The 25,938-nt window shown below is 38.5% G+C and overlaps 2 protein-coding genes across 15 annotated transcripts in view; one reads left to right on the top strand and one right to left on the bottom strand.

The window, feature by feature from the left end:
- Nucleotides 1-14,018, top strand: part of frmd4a (FERM domain containing 4A) — a 145,984-nt gene extending 131,966 nt beyond the window's left edge. For 11 of the 13 annotated variants that reach the window (XM_058750519.1, XM_058750518.1, XM_058750517.1 and 8 more), the window contains 8 exons: nucleotides 423-545; nucleotides 1,094-1,325; nucleotides 1,601-1,657; nucleotides 3,514-3,751; nucleotides 3,846-4,001; nucleotides 4,712-5,541; nucleotides 6,731-6,827; nucleotides 11,989-14,018. In XM_058750519.1, the coding sequence (XP_058606502.1) occupies nucleotides 423-545; nucleotides 1,094-1,325; nucleotides 1,601-1,657; nucleotides 3,514-3,751; nucleotides 3,846-4,001; nucleotides 4,712-5,541; nucleotides 6,731-6,827; nucleotides 11,989-12,094 (1,839 nt within the window). In that variant the 3' untranslated portion in view covers nucleotides 12,095-14,018. Of the gene's footprint in view, nucleotides 1-422; nucleotides 546-1,093; nucleotides 1,326-1,600; nucleotides 1,658-3,513; nucleotides 3,752-3,845; nucleotides 4,002-4,711; nucleotides 5,542-6,730; nucleotides 6,828-7,665; nucleotides 7,734-11,988 lie in introns of all 13 variants that reach the window. The other 2 variants (XM_058750516.1, XM_058750515.1) reach the window with 1 other exon arrangement.
- Nucleotides 14,019-19,841: 5,823 nt separating this feature from the next.
- On the bottom strand, nucleotides 19,842-25,284 carry prpf18 (PRP18 pre-mRNA processing factor 18 homolog (yeast)). 2 transcript variants are annotated; one of them, XM_058752445.1, is made up of 11 exons: nucleotides 25,083-25,284; nucleotides 24,887-24,964; nucleotides 23,668-23,694; nucleotides 22,916-23,020; nucleotides 22,723-22,836; nucleotides 22,415-22,561; nucleotides 21,056-21,124; nucleotides 20,565-20,705; nucleotides 20,409-20,480; nucleotides 20,168-20,323; nucleotides 19,842-20,088 (listed from the first exon to the last, which is right to left on the bottom strand). In XM_058752445.1, exons 1-11 carry the CDS (start codon nucleotides 25,146-25,148, stop codon nucleotides 20,008-20,010), a joined length of 1,056 nt encoding a protein of 351 aa, XP_058608428.1. In that variant the 5' UTR covers nucleotides 25,149-25,284; the 3' UTR covers nucleotides 19,842-20,007. The 2 variants fall into 2 exon arrangements, with proteins under 2 accessions (XP_058608428.1, XP_058608429.1); XM_058752446.1 differs by lacking the exon at nucleotides 23,668-23,694 and having other exon boundaries at nucleotides 25,083-25,283.
- Nucleotides 25,285-25,938: the final 654 nt, after the last annotated feature.

Here is a 25,938-nt window from a genome sequence, read left to right as displayed (position 1 = left end):
TATTGGTATTTTGGTTGCATGGTAAACTGCTATGGACATTTAATTCATCATAAACTCTTGTAGCTTCTGTGGGCCACCCTGTCTTTCAATATATAGATTTTACTAGCATTAGCACAATAGTGTCTTTATTGCCTTTATATATATTAGTACATAAACCAATTTCATTACAGATGTGTATATTGAATAAAACAGTATCTGTTTATGAGTATCTTAAACTTGCAGTTGGCCTATTTTACAGTTAAATATGTGCCCCAGCCTGTTTAATTAAGTGAAAGAATCTATGATACAAACAGTCAAGCCTGGATTTGTGGCTCTAAAAGATGTTGATCAGGACTAGAATCTTAATCTCACACACTCACACACACACACACACACATAAAAACAGCTGGATTAGGAATGTAACATAGTGTTTTGTGTTTCAGGAGCTGACAGGAAAACTTCCAAAAGAGTACCCTCTCGACCCCGGGGAGGAGCCGCCCACCGTCAGACGCAAAATCGGCACTGCCTTCAAACTGGACGAGCAGAAGATCCTGCCTAAAGGAGAGGTCAGTAACTGTGTAGTGTGATTTATAGTTGGCACTGTACAAACTTCTGAACCCTTGACCACAGCGAATGCTGCACAATTGTTTCATCATACACTGCCCTTTAAGCCACAATTAGACATTCATGCATGTGTGCAGGGGTCAATAAATAGCTCCAGTCTGGCATGATTAGAGGAAGTACCAATAGTGCAGTGTATGCATTGAGTGTTAGCCAAAGGATTACAAAACCCAAAAAACGAGCTTAGCTATGTGAATGAAGAAAGCTGATTTATGTAAGAGGTCATAATGTCATCTTTGTCTTTGTATGTGTGTTTTTATATGACTGATGATTGTTGATTTTGGGTGATTAATCGAAGGCATTGATAAGAGGCCACAATATCTTAGCTGTCTCAATTTGTTCATGAAAACTAGACAACTTGGCGCCCGTAGTTGTCTTGTTATTCTGATGGAGTGTGTGTTGGTAATTTCACAAAGGATTATATGAAGGATTATGTGGGGTTTTTTTGGCTCAGTTACTCATTTTGTGTATGTTTACATCTGTGTGTTTTTAGGAAGAGGAGTTGGAGCGTTTGGAAAGGGAATTTGCCATTCAGTCCCAGATAACGGAGGCAGCGCGGCGGTTAGCATCCGATCCTCACATCAGCAGCAAAAAGCTGAAGAAACAGAGGAAGACGTCGTATCTGAATGCTCTGAAGAAGCTGCAAGACATCGAGAACGGCATCAACGAGCACCGCGTTCGCTCTGGGAAGAAACCCACACAACGTGCCTCTCTAATCATAGAGGGTGAGGAATTCTATTTGTTGTATTTGTAGACGTTTTCGCAGGGCTCCTGTGAGTTCATTAAGTGTTTCCTCTATAAAGTCTTTCATGCTGAGAGCAAGAGTAATCGCACCTCCCCATAGACCTTATAAAACTGTGTGAACATATGTGTCTGTGTGTGACCTCTGCTGCGAAAATTCATTTAACGCACTCGTGTTCACGCTCAGGTTGCGAAGATTTGTTTGACATGTTGTGTATGTGAGTTTTCACTTTTAAGTGAAATTGTCTTTGTTCGGCAGAAGCGAATATTGGCTCAGAGGACAGCTCACTGTCTGATGCCCTGGTGCTGGATGATGGTGAGTTTTGTTAAATTTTTATACATAAATACCAATTTTACATATGTATTCTGGTTTCAAATTGAAGCAGAATAATCAACAAAAAAAAAATAGGTCAGGGTTTGATTATATCCATCTGTAATTAATTGGATTGTGAAAAGTGTTGCAAACAAGAATGAAGCCAACTTAAGATATTCTTTTGCCAAATAATCTAGTTTACAGATACAAACCAGACATTGGTCTCATTAATATTCATTAATCTGGCCCATTGATATTTAGTATAGAATTTAATATTTTTTACAATAACTTTGAACTTTAAAGGGAACCTATTATGCCCCTTTTTACAAGATGTAATATTGGCCTTGGGTGTCCCCAGAATGTGTCTGTGAAGTTTCAGCCCAAAAGTCCCCACAGATTATTTATTATAACAGCTGGAAAATGTTATTTTTGGGGTGTGTCTAAAAACGAGCTGATTTGGAGTGTATAGCTTTAATGCAAATGAGCTGCATATTCCCACCCCATCTCCAGAAGAGGGCCCCACCCTCCGAAATGTGACGTCACACTGTGTGAGAATCAAAACGGCAGGCTTAGGGTGAATCCCATTTCTCTGTCTTACCCCTTCCCCTTAGCCCTTCCCCTTAGTTTTGCGCGTTCACGTGAGAGTAAGGGCTATCCCAATTCTCGCTTTGATCGAGGGGTAGGGCTAAGGGGAAGTGGTAGATACCCCTTAAAACCAAGCATTTTCACGAGCTTACTTGAAACCAAGGGGTACCCAGAACACACTGCGCAACCGGCAACAATGGCGGCCAGATCATCAAGTATTTTCGGCTTAAATAATTTATTTAAAAATTACGACAGTCTTGTTTTGTGGTCTAGACAGTCCTGTACATATATATTTGCAACCATGTTCTTAATTGAAATGTTAAAAAAAAATCGCTAGTTTGCTACACTAACATTGCTGAGTTGCACAACAGTCCCGCAGACTAGCCTTGAATGGACTCCATGCATGTCTACAGTTTTAACAAGTTTGTAAAACGATCCAAAGTTTGTGGTCAACACTTGTCGGCTCTGATGACGTAGCAGCCAGCTAGCGACGGTGTATGATGACGTAACCGTAACCAAGTGGTGTCTCATTTCATAGGGGTATGTGTTCACCCCTAGCGCTTACCACTTGGTTTCGAGGGACAAGGGCTAGGGGTAAGACGAAGGGGTAGGGGAAGGGGAAGGGGTAAGACAGAGAAATGGGATTCACCCTTAGTGAGACTGACTTGGTTTAAAGGGGATTAAAAAATGAGGAGTGGGTGGATTTTTATTCTTTTGTAGATTTGTAGGGTGGTTGTGTTCACGCACTCCCAACACACATTTATGTCCAAACACCATGTAAAAGTGGATTTTGCATAATAGGTGCCCTTTAATTATCTAATCAAATAATACTCAAGACGTTTTATGAACTGTTTTCTTTTTCTTTTCTTTTCATTTCTTTGATTATTTAAATTTTTTAATTCCTAATAATTCCTTTAAGAGGTGGTGTTTGGTAAAATGAGAGATTGGATATCATCAAGATGTAATAAACAATTATTTTACAATTAATATAGTTTACATATACAAAACAGGCATTTGCCTCATTAATAATCATTCCTTTTGCAGATTAATATTTAATTTGCTGATTGATATTTTTTGCAAGAACTTTGAATGTGGCTCATCCAGTCAGATAACACACATCAAGACTCATTTAATTAATTTTCATTAATTTGATTTTCTTAATTTCTATCATTTCTTTTAGCAATTTTGTCCCCCAAAGTAAAAGCAACATGTATGCATGCACCATCTTTACATTAAATGATATTTATCTCATATCCTCTCACTCTCTTCTCCAGATGACCCCCAAGTGACAGGAACCCCTACATTCTCTCCGGCTGCCTCCCCACACAAAGGTCTCCCTCCCCGACCCCCGTCCCACAGCCGACCGCCTCCCCCACAGTCCCTGGACGGACTGAGACACCTGCATTACCAACGCAGTGATTATGACAAGTCCCCGATCAAACCGCGCATGTGGAGCGAAAGCTCATTAGACGAACCCTACGAACGGGTGAAGAAACGCTCCTCACACTCCAGGTATAGACCTGTCTACAAAAAAAAAATGTTGGTATGAGTCGTGTCGTGCACATGTAAATGAATAAATTATGTTTATTCTTTTCTCTTTCTGCAGTAGTCATAGGCGGTTCCCCAGCACAGGCAGCTGTGAGCCGGGAGGGAGCAACTCTCTCCAGAACAGCCCTGTGCGCTCCCTTCCTCACTGGAACAGCCAGTCCAGCATGCCCTCCACCCCTGACCTGAGAACACGGAGCTGCGTGCACTCAGCCAGGTGCTGGACACACACACACACACACACACTCAATGTCCTCTGCTGTCAACATGAGAACATCACCTGTGGTTTTATTTAGCATACTGTTTACATAATTGTATTGTTTGGCTAAATAAATTCATTCTCATTTTATATGAATGATTCATATTTCAGTTAATATTTTTTATTATGTATTATTTATTAAAGAATATTCAAGTGAATATAGCTATAATTGCATGTATTTAATATAAAATTAAAACCAAACATAAAATCAACATAAATTCAAAATCAGCCTTGTCACAGTACACATTCATTTCAACGAAAAACAATGTTTGTGCTTGTAATTGTTCTTCAAAATACACTACCACTCAAAAGTTGAAGTCTCTTATGCTCACCAAGGCTGGATTTATTTGAACAAAAATATAGTAATGTTGTAAAATATTACAATTTAAAGAACTGTTTTCTATTTAATATATTCTAAAATGTAATTTATTCCTTTAATGGCAAAGCTGAATTTTCAGCAGCCATTACTCCAGTTTTCAGTGTCACATGATCCTTCAAAAACCATTCTAATATGCTGATGCTGCTCAATTATCATCAGTTATTTCAATGCATCCTTGCTGAATAAAAGCAATAATTTATTATAAATATATATATTTCAAAAACGTAATGTTTAAATATTAAAAATGTTTGAATAATCCACTAAAATTCAGTTTTCGATTCTTCCTCAGTCTAACTCAGCCATTCCGTGGCCGGAGTTCCAGTTTGGAGTCTCAGGGGAAGCTGCTATCCTTGGAGGCGGACACAGAGGCGGGACTTAGTCCTGACCTGTTTCTGTCAGGACCACAGAGGACAGGAAGCAATGGCTCTGTTGTCCCTGATGACTGCTCATCTTGCACCAGCCACTCCAGTTCAGAACATTACTACCCCTCATCCACCTCCAACCCTAACTACTGTACGCTGGCCGAGGACTCTCCCTCCAAAGCCCGACAGCGGCAGCGACAGCGTCACAAGTCTGCTGGACACCTGGGCGCGTCCAGTTCTGGCAGCATGCCCAACCTGGCTGCCCGCAACGGGAGTACCCACGGAGGGGTGTGCGGTAGCCACCAGGGCGTGTACCTCCACAGCCAGAGCCAACCCTCCTCGCAGTATCGCATCAAAGAGTACCCGCTGTATACAGAGGGCAGCAGCCCCAGCGCCGTGGTTGTCCGCAGCCTGGAGAATGACCAGGAGGGGCACTACAGCGTCAAGGCACAGTTCAAGACCTCCAACTCATACACAGCCGGGGGGCTTTATAAGGAAGGCTGGGGCTCCGGGGAGGACGGGGAAGCAGGTGGTGGCAGCGGGAGGTTGACGCCCTCCCGCTCACAGATTGTGAGGACTCCGTCTCTTGGTAGGGAAGGAGGAGGAGGGGGGCGGGCAGCAGTGTCAGAGGAGCTGCGGTGCTGGTACCAGCGCTCATCTGGATCAATAAAGGAGCATAGCCGCATCACGCACACCAGCTCCAATGCTTCAGATGGCCGTGGAGGACGAATAGGGACACTAGTGAAGGGGTCACCAGGTGAGCAGATCAAATATAAATGATGCAAAAATATGTGGATACCAGCAAGACTTTGGTCAGAGTTAACATCATAAATTAGATCCAAACATGGTTTCTGATTGTGGCTATTTTTTGTTGCATAGGTAGATAGATAGATAGACAGGCAGACGGATAGACAGACAGACAGACAGACAGATAGATAGATAGATAGATAGATAGATAGATAGATAGATAGATAGATAGATAGATAGATAGATAGATAGATAGAATATATATGTAATTATGTAACATTTTATCTGTGCAACAAAGTACAGCCGGATTTCTTTGCCTGATTTACAGTAAGAGATTATTTTATCAGTGTTGAAGTCACAATAGAGGTATCGGTTTGAATCAGATTGATTCATTAGCTCATTGAACTGTCATTCATTGGTTGTCTGTCATTTTGTATGATTTCAGTTGTTTGTGAGGTTTGTGACACTGAAATCAGTTCAGGGCTATTGATTAACCATTATATTGAATAGCTTTATAATTTGGTAACTAGAAAACATATTTTGCTGCAAACGTTTTTTATTATTATTATTATTTTAGGATCAAGCCCTGGAAAATGAATTTGAGGTTGTGAAAAAACATTCAACATGTTATACTGTCTTGTCTTATTTTCACAACCCATGTTTTATGAATAATCAACACCCAGTTACATTATGGTAAAATATGGTGCAAACTGGGTTTCTCACCCTCACAACCTAATTTTCACATTTCATTCACATACTGTATGCTGTGTTGCCTTTAGGTAAGGTCTGTACATTTCACTTCACTGGTGTATAAATTCTTTCTACTGCAGTGATATAGTGTGTATTACAAAGAGAGAAAGAGTGGTGGAATGAGACCTATTTTATGTGTCAACTTAAGTACATTGCTGTGAGGTGTGTGTGTGTGTGTGTGTGTGTGTGTGTGTGTGTGTGTGTGTGTGTGTGTGTGTATGTATGGAGGCTGTCAGGGTGGTCTGGTCAGTGTGTGGGTGTGTGTCGTGGGGATTATCACCTCTCTCTGGGTGGCAGAATCACTCCAAACCTTTTCCAGAAGCTCAAGAGGGTGTTGGCAGCAAGCAATCAGCTTTATCTCTGACACGTTCACCACGTGTATAAGCGTATGTGACTATAGTTCAGCTGTGTGCATTAGTGTCTTACAGTGGAGTCTGTGTGTGTTTCAGCTGCATCTCCACACAGTCAGAGGAGTGGAACTCCCTGCAGTGACCCTGCAGCTACGCCCCCCTGCAGCCCACAACACATACTCAACTGGCAGAGCGGGTAAGAATTTTACAATTTTTTTAATAAATACATATATAAAATGCCTCGTAGTCCAATATTTTCTTGAAATGTAGATGGTCTAGAAGGAACTAATTATGTCTAATTCCTAATTAGTTAATCCAAGTAGCACTAGCACATCATAGTATGTAGAATTCCAGTGGGTTGTTAGATAACATACTGCTTCTCTGTAGTTTCTTAGATTGACTTGCCAATCAGAATCACTTTTTGTGACACTTTTTTCAGACTGATCCAAAGGGCAAATCACTTTAAATTAGTTATTAGATTTGTTCTCTCATAATTGAATTTGCATTGTAGTCAATGTGAATAGATTTGTGTGAAAAAAATCACTTGCAATATTTGTCAGTGATTTCCATCATTCTAGACGCGAGTATGGTTTTAGGCTAAGCTGATATGGTTCTCCTTGCACTAAACTTTGACCATGAATGTTTATATATACTTCATATTTTCATTGTGCTGTTCTTGGTTTCTTCCAAAATTGCACAATTGGCTTGGTTTTCCTGTAGATTACACAGCTTTGTTTGTCAGTGGGTATTTACTTCAAAGAACAGACATATTTGAGGATGTTGGTCAAAGTCTGGGACTTGGAGCACATTCTCTTGGTTTAGACGTCCACCTAACTGTACCGATGCTTTGTCTGTGTTGTTCACTTTAATAGTGTGTAACAGAACTACCCCAGTGTCAAAATTACACAACTCACTCTACATTAACTGATCACGGCTACCCACAAACGCTAACCTTTCTCTTTCTCTCTCTCTCTCTGTGTGTCTCACTAACCCACCTCTGCCTGAATGTGTATGTGTGTGTTTTCTCGGGGCAGTGATACGACTGAAAGTTCTCCTACTGAAGACCGTTCTCCCTCTCACCAAAGCACTGACCAGTAGAGAGGTACACTCTCTCTCAATCTCTATCTCTCTGCATGTTCTGTATCTCACTCTTTCACTCCTTCACCTCTCTGATTGTGCCATTTTCTTGTGTTGGAATTTAACTTGTAAATGAATTTGTATTGCAAAACTACAAATTTTATTTAAGTGTTATTTCATTAAAAATTTACTAAGGAGTACTAAAGCAAAACTTTGTTCTGGGCAGGATGACCAAACTTTTGTATCACAAAATGAGAGACTTTATATTTTGCAGTGTAACAGTTCTTTGTTTATAGTTTTTTTTTTTTTTTTTTTTTTTAATTATATATATTTTCTTTATATACATATTTATACTACGTGTATGTGTGTGTGTGTGTGTGTGTGTATATATATATATATATATATGTGTGTGTGTGTGTGTGTTTGTATATATATATATATATATATATATATATATACAGTATCTCACAAAAGTGAGTACACCCCTCACATTTCAGCAACAATTTTAGTATATCTTCTCAAGGGACAATACTACACAAATGAAACTTGGATATATTTTAGAGTAGTCAATGTGCAGCTTGTATAGAAGTACAAATTTACTGTCCTCTAAAAATAACTCAACATATAGCCATTATTGTCCAAATAACTGGCAACAAAAATGAGTACACCCTAAGTGAACATGTCAAAACTGTGTCCAAAGTGTGAATATTTTGTTGGAGCAGCATTGTTATCTATCACTGCCTTAATCCTGCTGGGCTTGGAATTCACCAGAGCTGCGCAGGTTGTTGCTGGGATCCTCTTCCACTCCTCCATAATGACATCACAGAGCTGCTGGATGTTAGACACATGGTGCTTCTCCACCTTCCGCTTGAGGATGATCCACAGGTGTTCAATAGGGTTTAGGTCTGGAGACATACTTGGCCACTCCATCACCTTCACCTTCAGCTTCATCAGCAAGGCAGTTGTCATCTTGGTGTTGTGTTTGTGGTTGTTATTATGTTGGAAAACTGCCGTTCGGCCCAGTTTCTGAAGGGAGGGCATCATCTTCTGCTTCAAAATGCCACAGTACATGTTGGAATCCATGTTTGCCTCAATGAACCGCAGCTCCTCAGTACCAGCAGCACTCATGCAGCCCCAGACCATGATGCTACCACCACCATGCTTGACTGTAGGCAAGATACAGTTTTCTTGGTACTCCTCACCAGGGCGTCACCACACATGCTGGACGCCATCTGAGCCAGACAAGTTTATCTTAGTCTTATCAGACCACAGGACATGGTTCCAGTAATTCATGCTCTTGGACAGGTTGTCTTCAGCAAACTGTTTGTGGGCTTTCTTGTGAGCCAGCTTCAGAAGAGGCTTCCTTCTGGGATGATGGCCATGCAAGCTGACTTGTTGCAGTGTGCGGCGTATGGTCTACGCACTAACAAGCTGACCTTCTGCTTCTGCAACCTCTAAAGCAATGCTGGCAGCACTCATACATCTGTTTTTTGAAGCCAGCTTCTGCACCTAATGCACAGCACAAGGACTCCAACTTCTTTGATCGACGCTTGCGAGGCCTGTTCCAAATGAAATCCGTCTTGGAAAACCTCTGTACGACACTGGCCACTGTACTGTAACTCAGATTCAGGATGTTACCGAACTTCTTATAGCCTCGGCCATCTTTGTGGAGAGCAACCGGTATAATTCTCAAATCCTCAGAGATTTCTTTGCCATAAGGTGCCATGTTGAACATCCAGTGGTCAGTATGAGAGAATTGTACCCAAAAGCACCAAATTTTAACTGCTCTAATACAAGATACACAAATTTGTATGGTCCTGTCAAGCAGACAAAAACATGAACATGATGAATAGGACTTGCATGGTTAAACGACGCATAGCTGTTATCACGTAGGGTGTACTCACTTTTGTTGCCAGCTTTTTTTGACAATACTGGCTGTATGTTGGGTTATTTACAGAGGACAGTAAATCTTTATTGCTATGCAAGTTGCATATTGACTACTCTGAAATATATCCAAGTTTAATTTCTATAGTATTGTCCCTTGAGAATATATACTAAAATGGTTGCCGAAATGTGAGGGGTGTACTCACTTTTGTGAGATACTGTATGTATGTATGTGTGTATATATATAGTCATGGTCAAAAATATCGGCACCCTTGGTAAGTATTATCAAAGAAGGCTGTGAAAATTTATCTGCATTGTTAATCCTTTTGATCTTTCATTTAAAAAATTCACAAAAATCTAACCTTTCATTGGATAATAAGAATTTAAAATGGGGGGAAATATCATTATGAAATAAATGTTTTTCTCTAATACACATTGGCCACAATTAACGGCACCCTTTTATTCAATACTTTTTGAAACCTCCATTTGCCAGTTTAACAGCTCTAAATTTTCTCCTATAATGCCTGATGAGGTTAGAGAACGCCTGACAAGAGATCAGAGACCATTCCTTCATCCAGAATCACTCCAGACCCTTTAGATTCCCAGCTCCATGTTGGTGCTTCTTCTCTTCAGTTCACCACTCATTTTCTAAAGGGTTCAGGTCAGAGGACTGGAATGGCCAGCAGAAGCTTGGTTTTGTGCTCAGTGACCCATTTTTTGTGTTGTTTTTGAGGTTTGTGTTTGGATTATTGTCCGGTTGGAAGATCCAAACATGGCCCATTCTAAGATTTCTAACAGAGTCAGTCACTTATTGATTTTTTATCTGTTGGTATTTGATAGAATCCATGATGCCGTGTGTCTAAACAAGATGTCCAGGACCTCCAGCAGAAATATAGGCCCACAACATCAAAAATACAGCAGTATATTTCATTGTACACATGGGGTACTTTTTATCCCTGTGTTCACCAAACCCATCTTGAGTGTTTGCTGCTAAAAAGCTCATTTTTTAGTTTCATCTGACCGTAGAAGCCAGTCCCATTTGAAGTTCCAGTCGTGTCTGATAACTGAATATGCTGGAGTTTGTTTTTGGATGAGCTAGGAGAATTTTTCTTGAAACCCTCCCAAACAACATGTGGTGATGTAGGTGCTGTTTGTTTAAGGTTTTCTGACCCTGAGACTATTTTCTGCAATTCTCCAGCTGTGGTCCTTGGAGAGTCTTTAGCCACTCAAACTCTCCTTCTCACCATGTATTAGGTCGTTATAGACACACGTCCTCTTCCAGGCAGTTTCGTAACATTTTATGTTGATTGGAGATTCTTAATTATATGATTGTAAAGCGCTTTGGGTGTATAGCAATACACAATAAAGCGCTATATAAATGCTTCATTCATTATTGCCCTGATGGTGGAAATGGGAATTTTCACTGCTCTAGCTCTTTTCTTAAAGCCAATTCACTAATTTGTGAAGCTCAATTATCTTTTGCTGCACATCAGAAATATATTCTTTGGTTTTTCTCATTGTGATGGATGATTAAGGGAATTTGGGCTTTGTTTTCCCTCCTGTTTATATTTCTGTGAAACAGGAAGCCATGGCTGGATAATTTCATGTTCATAATCACCCTGGAGTGCTCAAAATTGTGAATATGAATGGGAATATACTTCAGAGATATTTTACTCATAAGAATTTCTAGGGGTGCCAATAATTGTGTCTAGCATGTATTTGAGAAAAAAATTATTTAATAATGATATTTCCCCCCATTTTAAATTCTTATTATCCAATGAATGGTTAGATGTTTGTGAATTTTTTTAATAAAAGATCAAAAGGATTAACAATGCAGATTAATTTTCACAGCCTTCTTTGATCATATTTACCAAGGGTGCCGATATTTTTGGCCATGACTGTATATATATATATATATCATTTTAATTAATTTATTGAATATGTTTAAAAGGATATGTAATATATTAAATGTAATATTTTAAGATCAGGTTAATATAGTAAATGTAATGTTTTACACATCAAATGTTATTCATCTTTTTTTCTTTTCTTTTTTTTTTCTTATATTTTTCTCTTATTTGGGATTTCTATTTTTCTTTGGTTCCATGTGCAAAAAAAAAGCAGGTGTTGGCCAGGTCCAGACAAAGTTTTTTGCACACTTTATGCTTATTTTAGGGGTAAATTTGTGAAATTCCTCAAAACCCTGTAACATTGTAAAAATGTATTAGGATAGCTTAAAACATGTTCAAATTAAGCCGTTTATTCAGATGACATTCAATTCCATATGGGCCTTCTGATAGCTGCACAAATATAAATCTAGCAACCACAGTATAATTGTTATTATTATTATATAATTGTTGTTACATTGTCTGACACTTTCCTCTACTTTTCATCTGCAGATCGCCGTTCTCCGATAGTTGTTTCCTGAACAGTCCCCTGTGCTCTGAGATAGTGGACGTACAGTGGTACGGGCACGAGAAGGCAAAGCCGGGAACGCTCGTCTAAACCCTCATCCCTCATCCCTCTCTCTTTAAAAGAGTGTTCAGAAGGCAGGCCTGACCACAGTCTGGACCTCAACTCATCCGAAAACACCTATGGCTGGAGCCAGTACCACCTCGACCTCTCCTTCCTCTCTGTCTCTCTGTATATCCGGCGGTACAGTGCTTATGAACAATGGGAATACAAGAGTCTGAATGAACTGAGCTTGACCTTGTCTGACCCTCCCACTCTGACTTTTGAACTTTGACCCAGTTAGCTGGCAGCCGGTTTCTCCGTATGCACAAACCCTCCGTGTTTAATCCATCGCTGGATTAATGTGCATAAGAGAGACGTCTTGTGCGCGTTGTACTATAAGTGAACCCCACTCATGCACACACACATGCTAAAATAGACACGTCCCCTGCTGTCGTGTGTGTCCCTCTGCACTGATGTCAGAGAGCCGGCGTCGTTCTCTCTCATGCACAAAAAAAACATTCCGATGGATTGCTTTGGCGTCAACCATCTTTGTAGATCTTTATGTTCTCAGTTCTGTTAAAAAAAAAAAACAGTATGTGACCACAAGCCCCTCCTTCATCCTACAGCGCCACTTCTCATTGGACTGGAGTGCATCATAAGCCCCTCCCACTGTCTGTGAACTTTGATACTTTGTGAATAACAATAGAGCATTTAAAAAAGGCAGAAGCCTTTCTTCGGTTGTTCTGGATTGAAAGATGAGCCCTGATATATCGCTCAAGATACATCATTCCGAGGAAATTCAAAACATTGTGGTCTTTGTGCGTAATGTTGATTTGTCATTCTCAAGTTCATCAATTCTGGTCCATTTTTGCAGAACATTAGCTAACTTAGAAGCCATAGCTGTACAACAAATCAAAAACGTTTAGCTTAGAGGCTTTAGCATGACCCTCGGCTTTATACGACTGATCTGTGAAGTACTGCAACTCAGGCCGCAACCGGCAACTCGCCACCATGGTGCTCTAAGCCTGAACTGCACATCCCACAATGCCCTGCTGTATGCCCGCACTGCATGAACAGTCACAAACCCCCGCGTATAGTGTTGTGACATCAGTGAAGTAACAAGACACACGAAAAACCTTCTCCAAACACTCCTGGCCTTATGGGTTTCCTGTTTTTATGTATCTGTTTTTAATATTCAGGATTTTACTTAACTGTAACACCACTATGACATTACGTTCGTATTTATAAAACCGTCAAAAGTCAGATGAGCACAACGCAATGTGGCACACCGACACAACATTTCAACGAAAATGACGTTACCTCTTCCCTGACCTGTTAAAGGCTTTCAGGAGAACAGCATTCCAGAATGTGACGCGATTAAAGCAGGCGCTTCATTTTAAAAGCAGCCGGTAAGAAACTACAAGCTCAGACAATACAGGGTGTTTCATGCTTTTATCATGCAGTCAACAAGATCCGAAACCACGTGTGCCCCTCGCCTCGATCGTCTGACCGAGGAAACATCAAGCCATAATGCTAAAGACCGCATTTGTTACACACTGCGAGATAAGAAACATTGTACATGAAACAGGTAGCTGAAAGCACACCCTTTGCCGTTACAACTCGACAGATCTTCAAAACGTCAACAGTTTGTGCGTTAACATAAGCAGTCATTATTCAAAAGGGTCCAAATCACCAGACATTAAATCTAAAAGTCATTCTTGTTCCATGAAGGGCCTATAAGTAAACCAGATGTTTTTATCTGCCCTGAAATTGATTGTTGATTATTTTTTGTGCATGCTCAGCACACAGTGTTATGCATCTTGATGTTAAAACTAAAACCTGGTGTAAAAACAGCCCTTCATTTAGAGGTCGTTCGGACCTCGTTCCCTCTTAGGCCAATGTGAGCTCACTCCTCTCGTCTACCTGTACTCTATAACAAAAAACGTAATTTTTTTATATTAAAAAAAAAAAACAACTAACACATTTATCAACATTTATAGGCAGGACTGTGGAAACTGGGTTCTTTTAAAAGAAATCGTAAAAGCATTCGTTTAATGATTTTTATAAATCAGTATTGGTTATTTTCGGGTCTTTAAGCTGGGAAATAGCAACAACACGTTCAGGTGCTACAGGAAGACCAGTTACTGCTTTGGTTTCCTAGCTGTAGACTTTTCCTAACTGTTGTCAATAGTTTTAATACCAGTCGTGCAAAATGAAGGACGTTAGTTACTAAACTTGTCTTCTCACATCTTGACAATAGAGCATGTTTCATGAGTTCATTTCCAGACATAACCGGACACAATAAAATGGTGTTGTAGAAAAAATAAAGTGGAATTGTTGGGCGGGTTAAATATAACCAAATTCCACAGTTAATTTATTCTTTTTTCTATTAAGAATTTGTATAGTAACATTTTTCAAAAACCGTGTTGTTGGCAACTGATACTGAATTTTCCAGATGAGAAATTGGTGGTTCTTGAGATTCTGAAATAAATTATTGCTGAATGTTCTCTAAACTGAGGTGTGAAATCACTTTATTGCTATTATTCAGATCTCTTGTGTCCCATATGAGTGAATATGCATTGTTAATGTATGTTTACCATTATTCCTAATGCAACATGCCCCTCCAGGTGGATGAAGGTGATGATCTGCTTCCTCCAGATGTTATTGAAATTCTTCCGCATGTCACCTTGGTGGATTATGTCCCTGCATGTGTAATGAGATCAGCCGCAGGTGAAGCTGACAATCACACCCACTGATTGAAATACCAAGTACATGAAACTGAAATTTGATTTGCCAAACCTGAATGCTTCTTAGAAATATGCAAATATATGTCAATGTTGTCTCACAGAAAACATGAATAACTTTAATGAGGGAAAAGAGAAAGAAAATGGTTTTGCTTTGATCCTGCATTCAAGGTCACATATATGGGATGTCCTGTTTTGGACCTAAATTGCGTTTATTTTATTTATTATTTATTTGTTTGTATGACCACATATACATGCATATTCACAAAAACTGACAATTATAAGAATAAAATAATTATAAAATGCAAGTAATAATAAAATAGTTTTTAGATTGTATTTTATTTTAATATTCAAATATAAGTTATGGTTGATCAGTGACATTTGACGTGCGCACAGGCAATTTGTAATTTTTGAGAACAAATGTTTGATGTTGATGTGAAAACATTAGCATCCACCACAGTTCAACATTTAAAGGATTTAAGATTCACACTGGCATTAAGTAATGATCACCTACTGTATTATAAATGCATGTGATTCATCCATCACTCCAGCTCCAATAGCACCTGCTGATGACTTAAGCTTAAAGCATTTTACCCTGTGATTTCCCAGTGGATGTGTGTGCATTTCTGTTTGTTTATGTGTGAGTCTCCTGCAGCTGTTGAACATTTACTCATTCGTTCCACACCTACTGTCAGAATCTTAGTGTGAATGCTCATGGAAACAGAGAAACCCTTTCACAAGCATAAATATATCATGTTCCCTTCACAAACGGTCAAATATTTTGTCGGAAGGTGTTACTCCAGGTTTGAGGTCAGTGACATAAAACACTGGGTCTCAAACATCCAGTCTTAATTTTTATCTGTTCTCCACACAAAAATTGTAGAATACCTGTATGTGAAGCGCACAAGTGATGTTTATTTTGTTAACAGTAACAACAACGGTATATGGACCATTCTTGTGGTGCTATTTTGCCCTTTTTTGGTGCTTCTAAGCTTTCATTGTTCCATTATCCAAATATATTTTTCCATTTTTGTTCCACGGAAGAGAAAGAATCATGGTTGGAATGTTATGAGGGTGACTAAATGATGACAGAACTATTACTTTTAGCTCTGATTGCAGTAATTCCCACAAGTCCCTGTGACTCCTTCCTGTAACAGACAGGACTTTATATGCTATGCAATGCCTGCTTAGGTTCTAATCAACTCCCTCCAGTCTTCTTGAATAATACTGTGTTAATATGACTCACAGATTTTGTGCTATCATCCCACAGGAAGTGTGTGAGGATGTTTGTGCCTTGGACAATGGCTTGGGGTCTCCCCCAGCAACAGGAACACAACACTGGAAAACCAAACATTGGAGATGTGGCCGCTGTTGTTTTGCTGGCGGTCAAGCCAGTGTGATGCCGGAGATATGTGTTTTGGGGCAGCTGAGTCTATTGTACCTACTGCAGCTGGAATGTGAACAACAAGAGACGCTGTGTTTATAGAAATCTTCCATTTCCTGTGAGGCTCAGTGGACGCTTTGTTGAATGAAATATTTTCGACACTGAATCCATGGTATTCCCCTGCAGTGTGTGAAGGGCTTGAGGAACCCTCAGGAATGTTGTGTTCAGTGAACATGAAAGCTTGATTTCATATGGCACCAGCGTGACCCTTAGTATGAAGGGTCGAGGCATTTGGAGTTATTTTGGAGAATTGTTCAAATTTGGCAGGCTCACAACTGACTGTAGGCCAAAATAAACACTGGAGGCTGTAGAGAGCACCACTGCTATCAGTTTAAGGAGTGGTGGGATCATGGATGTGGTATTGAAAGATCTGGGCTTGAAACCAGAAGGTAGGTGGTTCATTCTCCACAAGAAATGATTCATGAACCATTAACATTGTGCCCTTGAGTAAGACACTTAAACCTGTTACTAGAGTCCAGGGAAACCTAGTCCAAACTAGCACAACATGGTAAAACAACGTAAATCAGATTTAAATGAATAAATTACAGGGGTGTTTCAGTGATTCTTTCTGCAAGTGGCATCATTACGCCGGCAGGTGGCGACTGTCTGACTGATTCAGTGAACCGATTCGTTCAAAATGCTGAATCACTGGTTCATTCAGGTAAGCCACTGCGTGATGCTTGGAGAAGCTTGACCCTTGATCCGGCCTTTGAAACATCGTTTGGACCTATTTCCATCGAGATAGCACATGTACATCTGCAAGATGTATGTTAAAGATCACTTAATCTGGAAAGCATCTGCTGTGTAAACATCTTAAAAACATCTAATAGACGTCTATTTGACATCTGATAGGAAACATCCTGTAGACGTATTGCAGATGAAACACTAAACAAATACATCTTGCAGATGTACATCTTGTTTATTGCACTGTTACACACACTAGCAACAAAATATATCGGCCATAAACGCTTTTTCGTTAGAAGACAAAAGTACGGCGTCTACGCCTTTAATTTCCAGCATAGGTTAGTCGCTAATAATTCATGTGACGCATAAATATCCACACACTCGCAATTCCATGCTAAGAAAGTCCATTCTTCCAGAATAATGTTTCTGTATGAACCCTGCAGGGCCTGGAGCAGAGCAGCTATTCTGTTACAGCTTTCCACAGCAGCTGGAAGCCGTTATTCTCTCATGTGATGAAAGTGTGTGTGTGTGTGTGTGTGTGTGTGTGTGTTTCTCCCACGAGCCGTGAGAACAGCGCGCGTGTTGGAATGCTGTGTGAAGGAAGGGACGTATATCGTGTGTGTCCTGGGAGTTTGGGGTTGGTGTGTTTATGATCGCAACTCTTTCATCACCGTGGAAACTGCAGCAAGGGGTGATGGGAGCTGGAGTCTGGGGTTTCTCCACAGCACTGAGAGATCTGCTCTAGCTCTGCCAATATTAGGGTCATGAAACCTGAGGTTATGAATATATATATATGTATATATTGCAACATTTTAAACAATGAACATATAGGGGTAATTATAACAGCAAAGACTAATAATACTGAGATAAAATAAGAATATTACTTAGAAAAACATCATGTTGATTAGCAAATGGCGTGTAAAGGCAAGGCATAGACACCGTAAATCAAAGAACAGATTTAAGGCTTTACAGTAATTTAGCTTTGTTGCATCTTTGTGTTAGTAGTGACTTGTTTTTTTGTTTTGTTTTGTTTTGTTTTGTTTTTTGAAAATGAGAAAAAGTAGGTTTTTGTGATGCCCTTTTATATTTGTGGATAAATAATTTGGATAACAATCCTTATTACATGCTACATGTACTAACTATTATAGCCTATTAACAGTAAATTATGCATGATTACATGCCAGTAACCCTAAGCCAAACCATAATCCTAACCGCAACCACATAGTAAATTACATGCAGTTAATAAATGAAGAGTTAATTTGCAAAAACCGATAACTCCATTTTTATGTTTATGTTTCTATTTTTTTTTTTTTCAAAATTCACAGGTTTTTTTTTTTATTGCGCATTCCAAGTAATATCAATCAAACTGCAGTTGGGTTGTTTTGATTAAGTATTAATAACTTAAATACAGATAATGTACAAAATTAAAGTTCATTGAAAGTATTTTTTTTTTTACATATTAAAAGTTTATAGCAAAATCAGATAACTCCAACAGTTGTTTTTTGGAAAAAGCAGATAACTCCACATTTCATGTTTTAGAGTTTAAAAAAACATTCGTTTAATATTTGTAATCTCCTCAGATGACAATGTAGATGCCTGACAAACGTTGTTGTTGTGATCATAAACTGTATGGATGTGATTACAAGTAAATTTATAATATACCATATTTTAAAATAAACATCATAAAATGACTTTTTCTCTGTTGCATTACATGTTCTTTTAACCAAAAATGCAAATACTAAATCTTGCTAAATGTTAAACCAAAATAATTTTTTATAAATCCAGTGATAAAATGTACAATGCTCTTGTTTCCCTCTTTACAAAAAACACAATGCAAATTAATGTCTCTCCAAAACCTGACCTGTTTTAGAGGATAAATCCAGTGAACAATCTTAAATTACATCTCGAGACTAGTTAAGTGTGAAGTCCATTTAAACTACAGTGCGAGTTATATACCATAACCCTGGTTAATGGTCACATGACACACAGGTAAACAAATAAAATAATAAAAAACAATTTTTTTTTTTTTTTAATAATTTTTACAGTATGATTTATTAGCTTTTTATCAACTTACAAACCCCTTGTAGTTCTGTCATTTTTAAGAAAACTTTAGACTGATCCCTCAAAATCACTAAAATAAGTTAGATTTCTCAGATCTGAAATAAATCAATGCAAGGGCCAGAATTTGCTTTGTTTGTGTTTTAAATCTGATTTGGTCATAGCGTGAGGAAGTCAGTCACTCTTCCTGTGACTCAGGACTTCCTTCAACTCATCTCAGGAGGGCAGATAAAGTCATGAGATGTGAGTTTAGCATTTTTGGACTTATTTTGATTGTGACTCATATTGCATGTCTTCTTGATGTTCATCCTTAAAAGGAATATTTGTGACCCTGGACCACAAAACCAGTCTTAAGTCGCTGGGGTATATTTGTAGCAATAGCCAAAAATACATTGTATGGGTCAAAATTTTCAATTTTTCTTTTATGCCAAAAATCATTAGGATATTAAGTAAAGATCATGTTCCATGAAGATATTTTGTAAATTTAGTCAAATTAGTAACATGCATTGCTAAGAACTTCATTTGGACAACTTTAAAGGCGATTTTCTCCATATTTTGATTTTTTTTGCACCCTCAGATAGTTGTATCTCAGTCAAATATTGTCCAATCCTAACAAACCATACATCAATTGAAAGCTTATTTATTCAGCTTTCAGATAATGTATAAATCTCAATTTTGAATAACTGACACTTAAGACTGGTTTTGTGGTCAAGGGTCACATTTCCTGTCTGAAAAGGGACAGGCCTACATCTCTTGGTTTGTTCATGAATTTACACGTTCTGTAGTGTTCAGCTCAGCAACAATGACACAATAAAATCCAAGTGCATCAAGCATCAGTGAATGTAATGAAAATATCACTCCTGTATCCCACAGTAACATCAGCATTTATTAAAAAAAAAAAACACTGTAGAGATCCACATGTATGTGCTCAAGATTGGTGTATATTTACAGTTAATACGTTATTTACAACATGAGAGAATGGCGTACATTTTACAATATGACGTGACATGACTTTGAATGCTGTGATTCGTACGTCACAGAGCGTTGTACTCCACACACTTCGAGGGATCCGTTGTGAAATGTTTCTGACAGATTGTCATTAATCTTTTCAGCCCCTGAAAATACAAAAAAGACAATCACTGATCTGCTAAAAATCACAACGCTCTATGTAATATAACACACTTCTATTCATACCTGAATGTATTTCCTCTGGGTCTCGTCGTTGAGCACATGGGCGACGTGTTTGGAGAAGATCTTCTCACGTCCAGTACGAGCGTGGATACCCACCATGGTCACACCGATGGGCCACGGAGCGTTTCCTATAGCCATCTGCAGATAAGCATCGTTTGCCTGTATGTACACAGTGTGTTAGTTGGGTTTCCTCACAAATATACCAATTACAAACCGTCAAAGTATTGCAGTAAGTAAAACCTACCTTAACGTATTCCCTCTCCAGCATGAACTTTATGATGTCTGTGATGGACTCCTTAATATCTGCTGGCAAATTCTATATATGAAAGACACGATGAGCCTGTGAGTCTCTATGTAATAATAATAATACTGTATAAAAAAAGCTTGTAGAACAACATACCTTCTTCCGCAGTTTTCTGAACAGAGGTTCCAAATAAGATTCAGTCTGTTTTTGGGTGGCACTGGCGAGTTTGCCCTGGACACTACGCTTCACATGGTCCTCTCGGCTGTTCAAATCTTTAGCCCACACGCCCAGCAAAAACTATAATAATAAAAATATACTTTATTTTAGATGAAGCACCTTTAAAAAGTTGAACAAGTTGAAACACACAATGCATAAAAATATACAATACACAAACATACACAAATTTTTTTTATTTAATAATTAACTTTAAAAATACACATACAAGCACACAAAATAAAATGATTATACTTTTAAATTGTGCATCAGATTCTCATTAAATCATTAATATTTTAAAATATTTAAATAATTAGAATATTGTCTAAATGCATTACTATCAAATCAGTACACGATTTAAACACTCCAAAAGGGATTGAAAATAAAATAAAAAAACAGCTTAATTAAAAAATTAAAAAAAATAAAATACATACCCTTAAAACTTTATTTATGACGTCCATGTCTCTAACATCATTGCCAGTGCCAAGAGACGCTCCCAAAGCCTGTTTAATACAGGTTATTTAACATGAATGTAACATCTTTTGTTATATTATACAATTTATTAAAACCATAGGAGCTTTAGTATCCAGACAGTTACTATTGATAGTTTTCACCTGACGTCACACCCTTATAGGAACGCCCACCTGGAGGGCAAAAGGAAGCTTTGCTGCACTGGGGTGCGTTTCCCAAAAGCATCGTTAGCTAACTATGGTCGTTAGTTCCATTGAACTCTATTGGTAACAATGGAACTTGCGACCATAGTTGTTTTTGGGAAACGCACCCCAGACCGAGTTATTTTTAGTAGTAAAACGCAGATATTAAAAGGCGAAATTCAGGAAACACCTCATTGATGATGTACATTTTGTTCAGGCAAGCAGATGAAGCCAGAATATAAACACAAAGTTTTACATTAAATGGTTTCCCATAGAAAACCGTTATAAGTTAAACACTGAACCATTAAGCGGACTGTGTTCATATTCCGGCCTCATCTGTTTTGTCTATGTAAATTATGCATCATTAATATGGTGATTGCTGAATTTGATCTTTTAATATTACTGTTTTAAATATATTAAGGCACTTTAAGTGTTTTACAATGTTTTGTCGCACTGTTTAATGATTGAAATATTCCTGCGGGTGCTTAATATGGATTTCAAATGGCCAAAACTTGCATTTTGTTCACATACCTTTGTTTTATTCTTTTGAGAGGTGATCTAAATATTTGCACTGTGAAACAGATGGAAAATTGACAGGCTTGTGCTGCAGACCCTCCAGGTCTTCGAGCCGGTCACGTGACTGAAAGCTTATGAATACCATTGCTGATATTCTAGCTCAGGGTTTCCCAAACTTTTCTGTCAGCTGAACCCAGTTTGGAAACCCTGGTGTAGTTATTTCAGTTATAAAGAACATTAGATTTGAGACGTAAGATAGTGCCACCTAGTGGGACCACGACAGAAGTACTTCTCATTAAGCACAGTCCAGATTCTGGAGTTGCTGTAATTATTTTGCTATGCAGAAGTAAGCTGTTCTCTGTGAATGTGCAAGACTTATTATTTATTAGCTGCTAAAGGTAAAAATGCAGTAAATGGTAAAACTATTTGCGCTACAAACTAGTGTTTCTAACTACAATAAATTAAAATAATGATAATGTCAAGAAGCATAACAGACTGTTTTGGTTCAGCAAAAATAACTGGAAGCCTTGCACATTTACAAATGGCTGCACCTGCTCTTACATTAAAAATGAGGATATGAATTAGTTTAAGTTAATGTTATGGGTTCTGTGCGTGTGGGTTTACCTCCAGCTCCTCAATGGTGGTATTTTCTTCATGCACTTTGAGATCGTGTTGTGTGTCCAGTTCAGTGCCCTCTGCTCCACCGACAATCTCATTCAGATACTGCTGATCGATCTTATCCATGGCGGCCTTCAGATCATTCCTCAATCCCTACACACACAGACAAGGCAAGCCTTAAAAATCGTGTCAAATTCAGCATGAGTCCATCTTGACAGAACTTTTCTTGCAGGGAAATTAAAACATTTTTCCCAGTAAATAAACACACTACATGACGTGAGTGTGAAGATGGCGAGAGGAGAGGTGGGGCTTACCTTGTTTACTTCTGGTGCTAGAAATTCAATCTTCCGGAGTCTCTGGAAAGCATCATAATCAGATTCGCCAAACAAGCGGATGGGCTCGCCACGTTCCCTCAGACGTCTGATCACCTGCACACAGCCACAAGATTTATTATTCATCCAAGAACAAAAACAACCTCATCAGGTGAACTCTGATTGGCTGACCCACCTCCTGTCGAGAGAGCGTCATTGGCAGCTTCTCCTCCGTGAGCTCCAGTTCTAACACAGGATTGGATGATGTAGATGGAGGCGCCTCCTCCTCGGTCTTATCCAGCTTGGACAAAAAAAAAAAAGGAGTCATATTTTAATGACTGTTAAATTAGTCTGATACTACTGCAAAGCATATAATTGGAAAATTAAGAAGGGCTTATAAATAACAATCCTGGCAAATTTTACAGAATAAAAGGCCTAAAACAAATAGTTCTCTATATATAAGCATGCAGCTATGCATTTTTAAAATGTGATTAAAAAAATTAAATGTGATTACTCATCTAATCTTATATAAATATGAGCACACACAATTCTCCCAAGATGCAATGGGTGAACAGCAAAGAACTGCATATATCATTTGTTTGGCCATGCTATATCTTGACACCGGTTTTAAATTTTTAACACACCATGCATGCAATATCAAAACCAAATAAGGAAGCTGAAACAACAAAAGAGAACCGCACAAATGAGAGAGCAGGCAAGGCATCTAGAATTCAAACGTGCTTTGCTCCTGGGTGGGCATCTCTGTCACATAAGGGCACTGATTTTACTGTGAACGTTATGCGGCTGGGCTGAAAATTCAGATAGTGCTGCCTCCAGATTTGTGCAACACTGGGAGCAAAGGCAATTAAACACAAATGTTCTTCAGTCATGCTGAAACCTGGTCAAACATCTCTCTGGCAGCATGCATTCTGTCTGCCTGAGCCCTACCTGTCGCACAGGCTGCTCATTAGAAACCTACACTCACAGAACACACACACAGACAGCAGGAAAGAGAATATGAGAAGAGATACACAGCAGACAGAAGACACCACTCCGGGATGAGAAGAGAACTAGAGAGAAAGAGCTTTCTGAAAGGAGTAGTTCACCCAAAAATGAAAATTTGCTGCAAATGTACTCACCCTCAGGCCATCCATCAGAACAGATTTGGAGAAATGTAGCATTATATCACTTGCTCACCAATGGATCCTCTGCAGTGAATGGGTGCCGTCAGAATGAGAGTCCAAACAGCTGATAAAAACATCACAATAATCCACATCACTCCAGTTCATCAATTCATGTCTTGTGAAAAGCTGTGCATTTGTAAGAAACAAATCCCTCATTGAAATGTTATAACTTTAAACGGTCACTTATGGCTAAAATAAGTGTCCATAATCCATAATATTGCTTTCTCCAGTGAAAAAGTCAAAAATATGCACAGATCGAGATCAGATTGAAGTTATGTCAAATATGTCACTGGATTTTGCAGTAAAAGGACAACAGTGGATAGACACTTGAAGAACTGGTATTATGGACTCGTATTTTTAATAAAATACGAGAATTTATTGTCTAAAATATAGACAATAAAATACAGATGACTCATATTTTAGTTCGAAGCAATGGTCTGAAGTTAAAAAAAAAGGCTTGATGGATTTGTTTCTTTCAAACACACAGCTTTTCACTTCACAAGACATTAATTGATGCATTGAATTACTGTGATGTTTTTATCAGCTGTTTGGACTCTCATTCTGACGGCACCCATTCACTGCAGAGCAAGTGATGTAATGCTACATTTCTCCAAATCTGTTCTGATGAAGAAACAACTCATCTACATCTTGGACAGCATGACGTTTATTAAATTGTGAGTGTGTGAGTATGGGATAGAAGACAATTTTTTTTAATGGGACAGTTCATTTCTTTGAAAGCCACAGTAGATGATTGACAGACAAGTAGATGTGTGTCATCTAAAACCGGGGCTGATCATATTTGAGGGTCCGTTTCAGTTAAAAGATTGATAACACCTGATCTAGACATTTATTAAACGGATTACACTACTGATACAGTGTGGTTAAATGTGTTTTCGAGCAGCTGTGTACAACCTTGTGAGAAGGTAATTGAATGTTTAAGTGTATCACGATGTAACGTCTGTATTCACAGCTGGAGTTTATACCTTGTATCCACATCTCCTGTAATAATCCTCCTCTTCTTTACGCGCGAGATCAGCCCGTTTGAAGTATTTCTTTGAGTCCTGGAGAAACAAGAAGAGCGCAGCATTACACAGACCCACATATCAGCACACAACAGCTGTAAGAAACACATCGACGCAAGTGTAAACAGTAGCCTATTCTAGAACAGTCGCTACTCACATCTACGAGATCTTTCTCCTCAATGAGTTTTCTTTTCCTCGCGATCTCTGCTTTGAGGATGTCCATAACTAAATAAAATAACAAAAACTCTTTATCAGAAAACGTGCCTCTGTTTTACATAAACATCCAACGGGAAACAGTTTAGACGCTTCCGTTCGCCGTTTCTCGTTCTAGTTGTCTGGCTGCTGAGAGCAATCTCATTACTGCCATCTAGTGGACAAATGTGAGACTTACGCCGGAAAAAGTTTGATAAGTAGTGCACGGTGACGGAATCGCAGACTTTATCCAGAGACAATAAAAAAGAGAAAGAATTTGTATCTTTTTAAAACTAGCTGGACGAAACCTCTTTATCTCATTTATTAAACATATATTGTATTTCTATATTCTCAGTTGCAGTGAAATATTAATTATTTAAATTAGTTAATTAATCAATTTATTTATTTTAAGTGATATTTTGTGTTTATTTTTATTTATTTGGTCCATAATGGTTGGTAACTGAACAGCGGTCATTCACTACTTTTTTATGTTTAAATTTATACATTTTAAATTTAATTTAATTTATTTAGGCTATATATATTATAAATTATAATATTCAATGATCTTATTTTTTGCTTGTTTGTTTAAATTTCCGCTTTTACCTCGCGCTCTCCGTTGCAGATAGGCTAAGCATTTATGATTTAATTTTTCATTTTATTTTTTTTTTACTTTTCAACGTAGGCTATCAGGCCTACTCCTTTGTGAGAGTAGTCACCGACTGCCAAAACTGACAGGAAAGTTTTTTCTCCTCCTGACAACAGAAAGCCAGTGACTGAGTCATTTTTCTCCAGTCTGTCCAATGTAAATCTGGACCCTCGTA

Source organism: Onychostoma macrolepis, chromosome 18 (genome assembly GCF_012432095.1).
Source record: "Onychostoma macrolepis isolate SWU-2019 chromosome 18, ASM1243209v1, whole genome shotgun sequence".
NCBI classification, from domain to species: Eukaryota; Metazoa; Chordata; class Actinopteri; order Cypriniformes; family Cyprinidae; genus Onychostoma; species Onychostoma macrolepis.
This window is presented reverse-complemented; position numbering and strand designations above follow the sequence as displayed.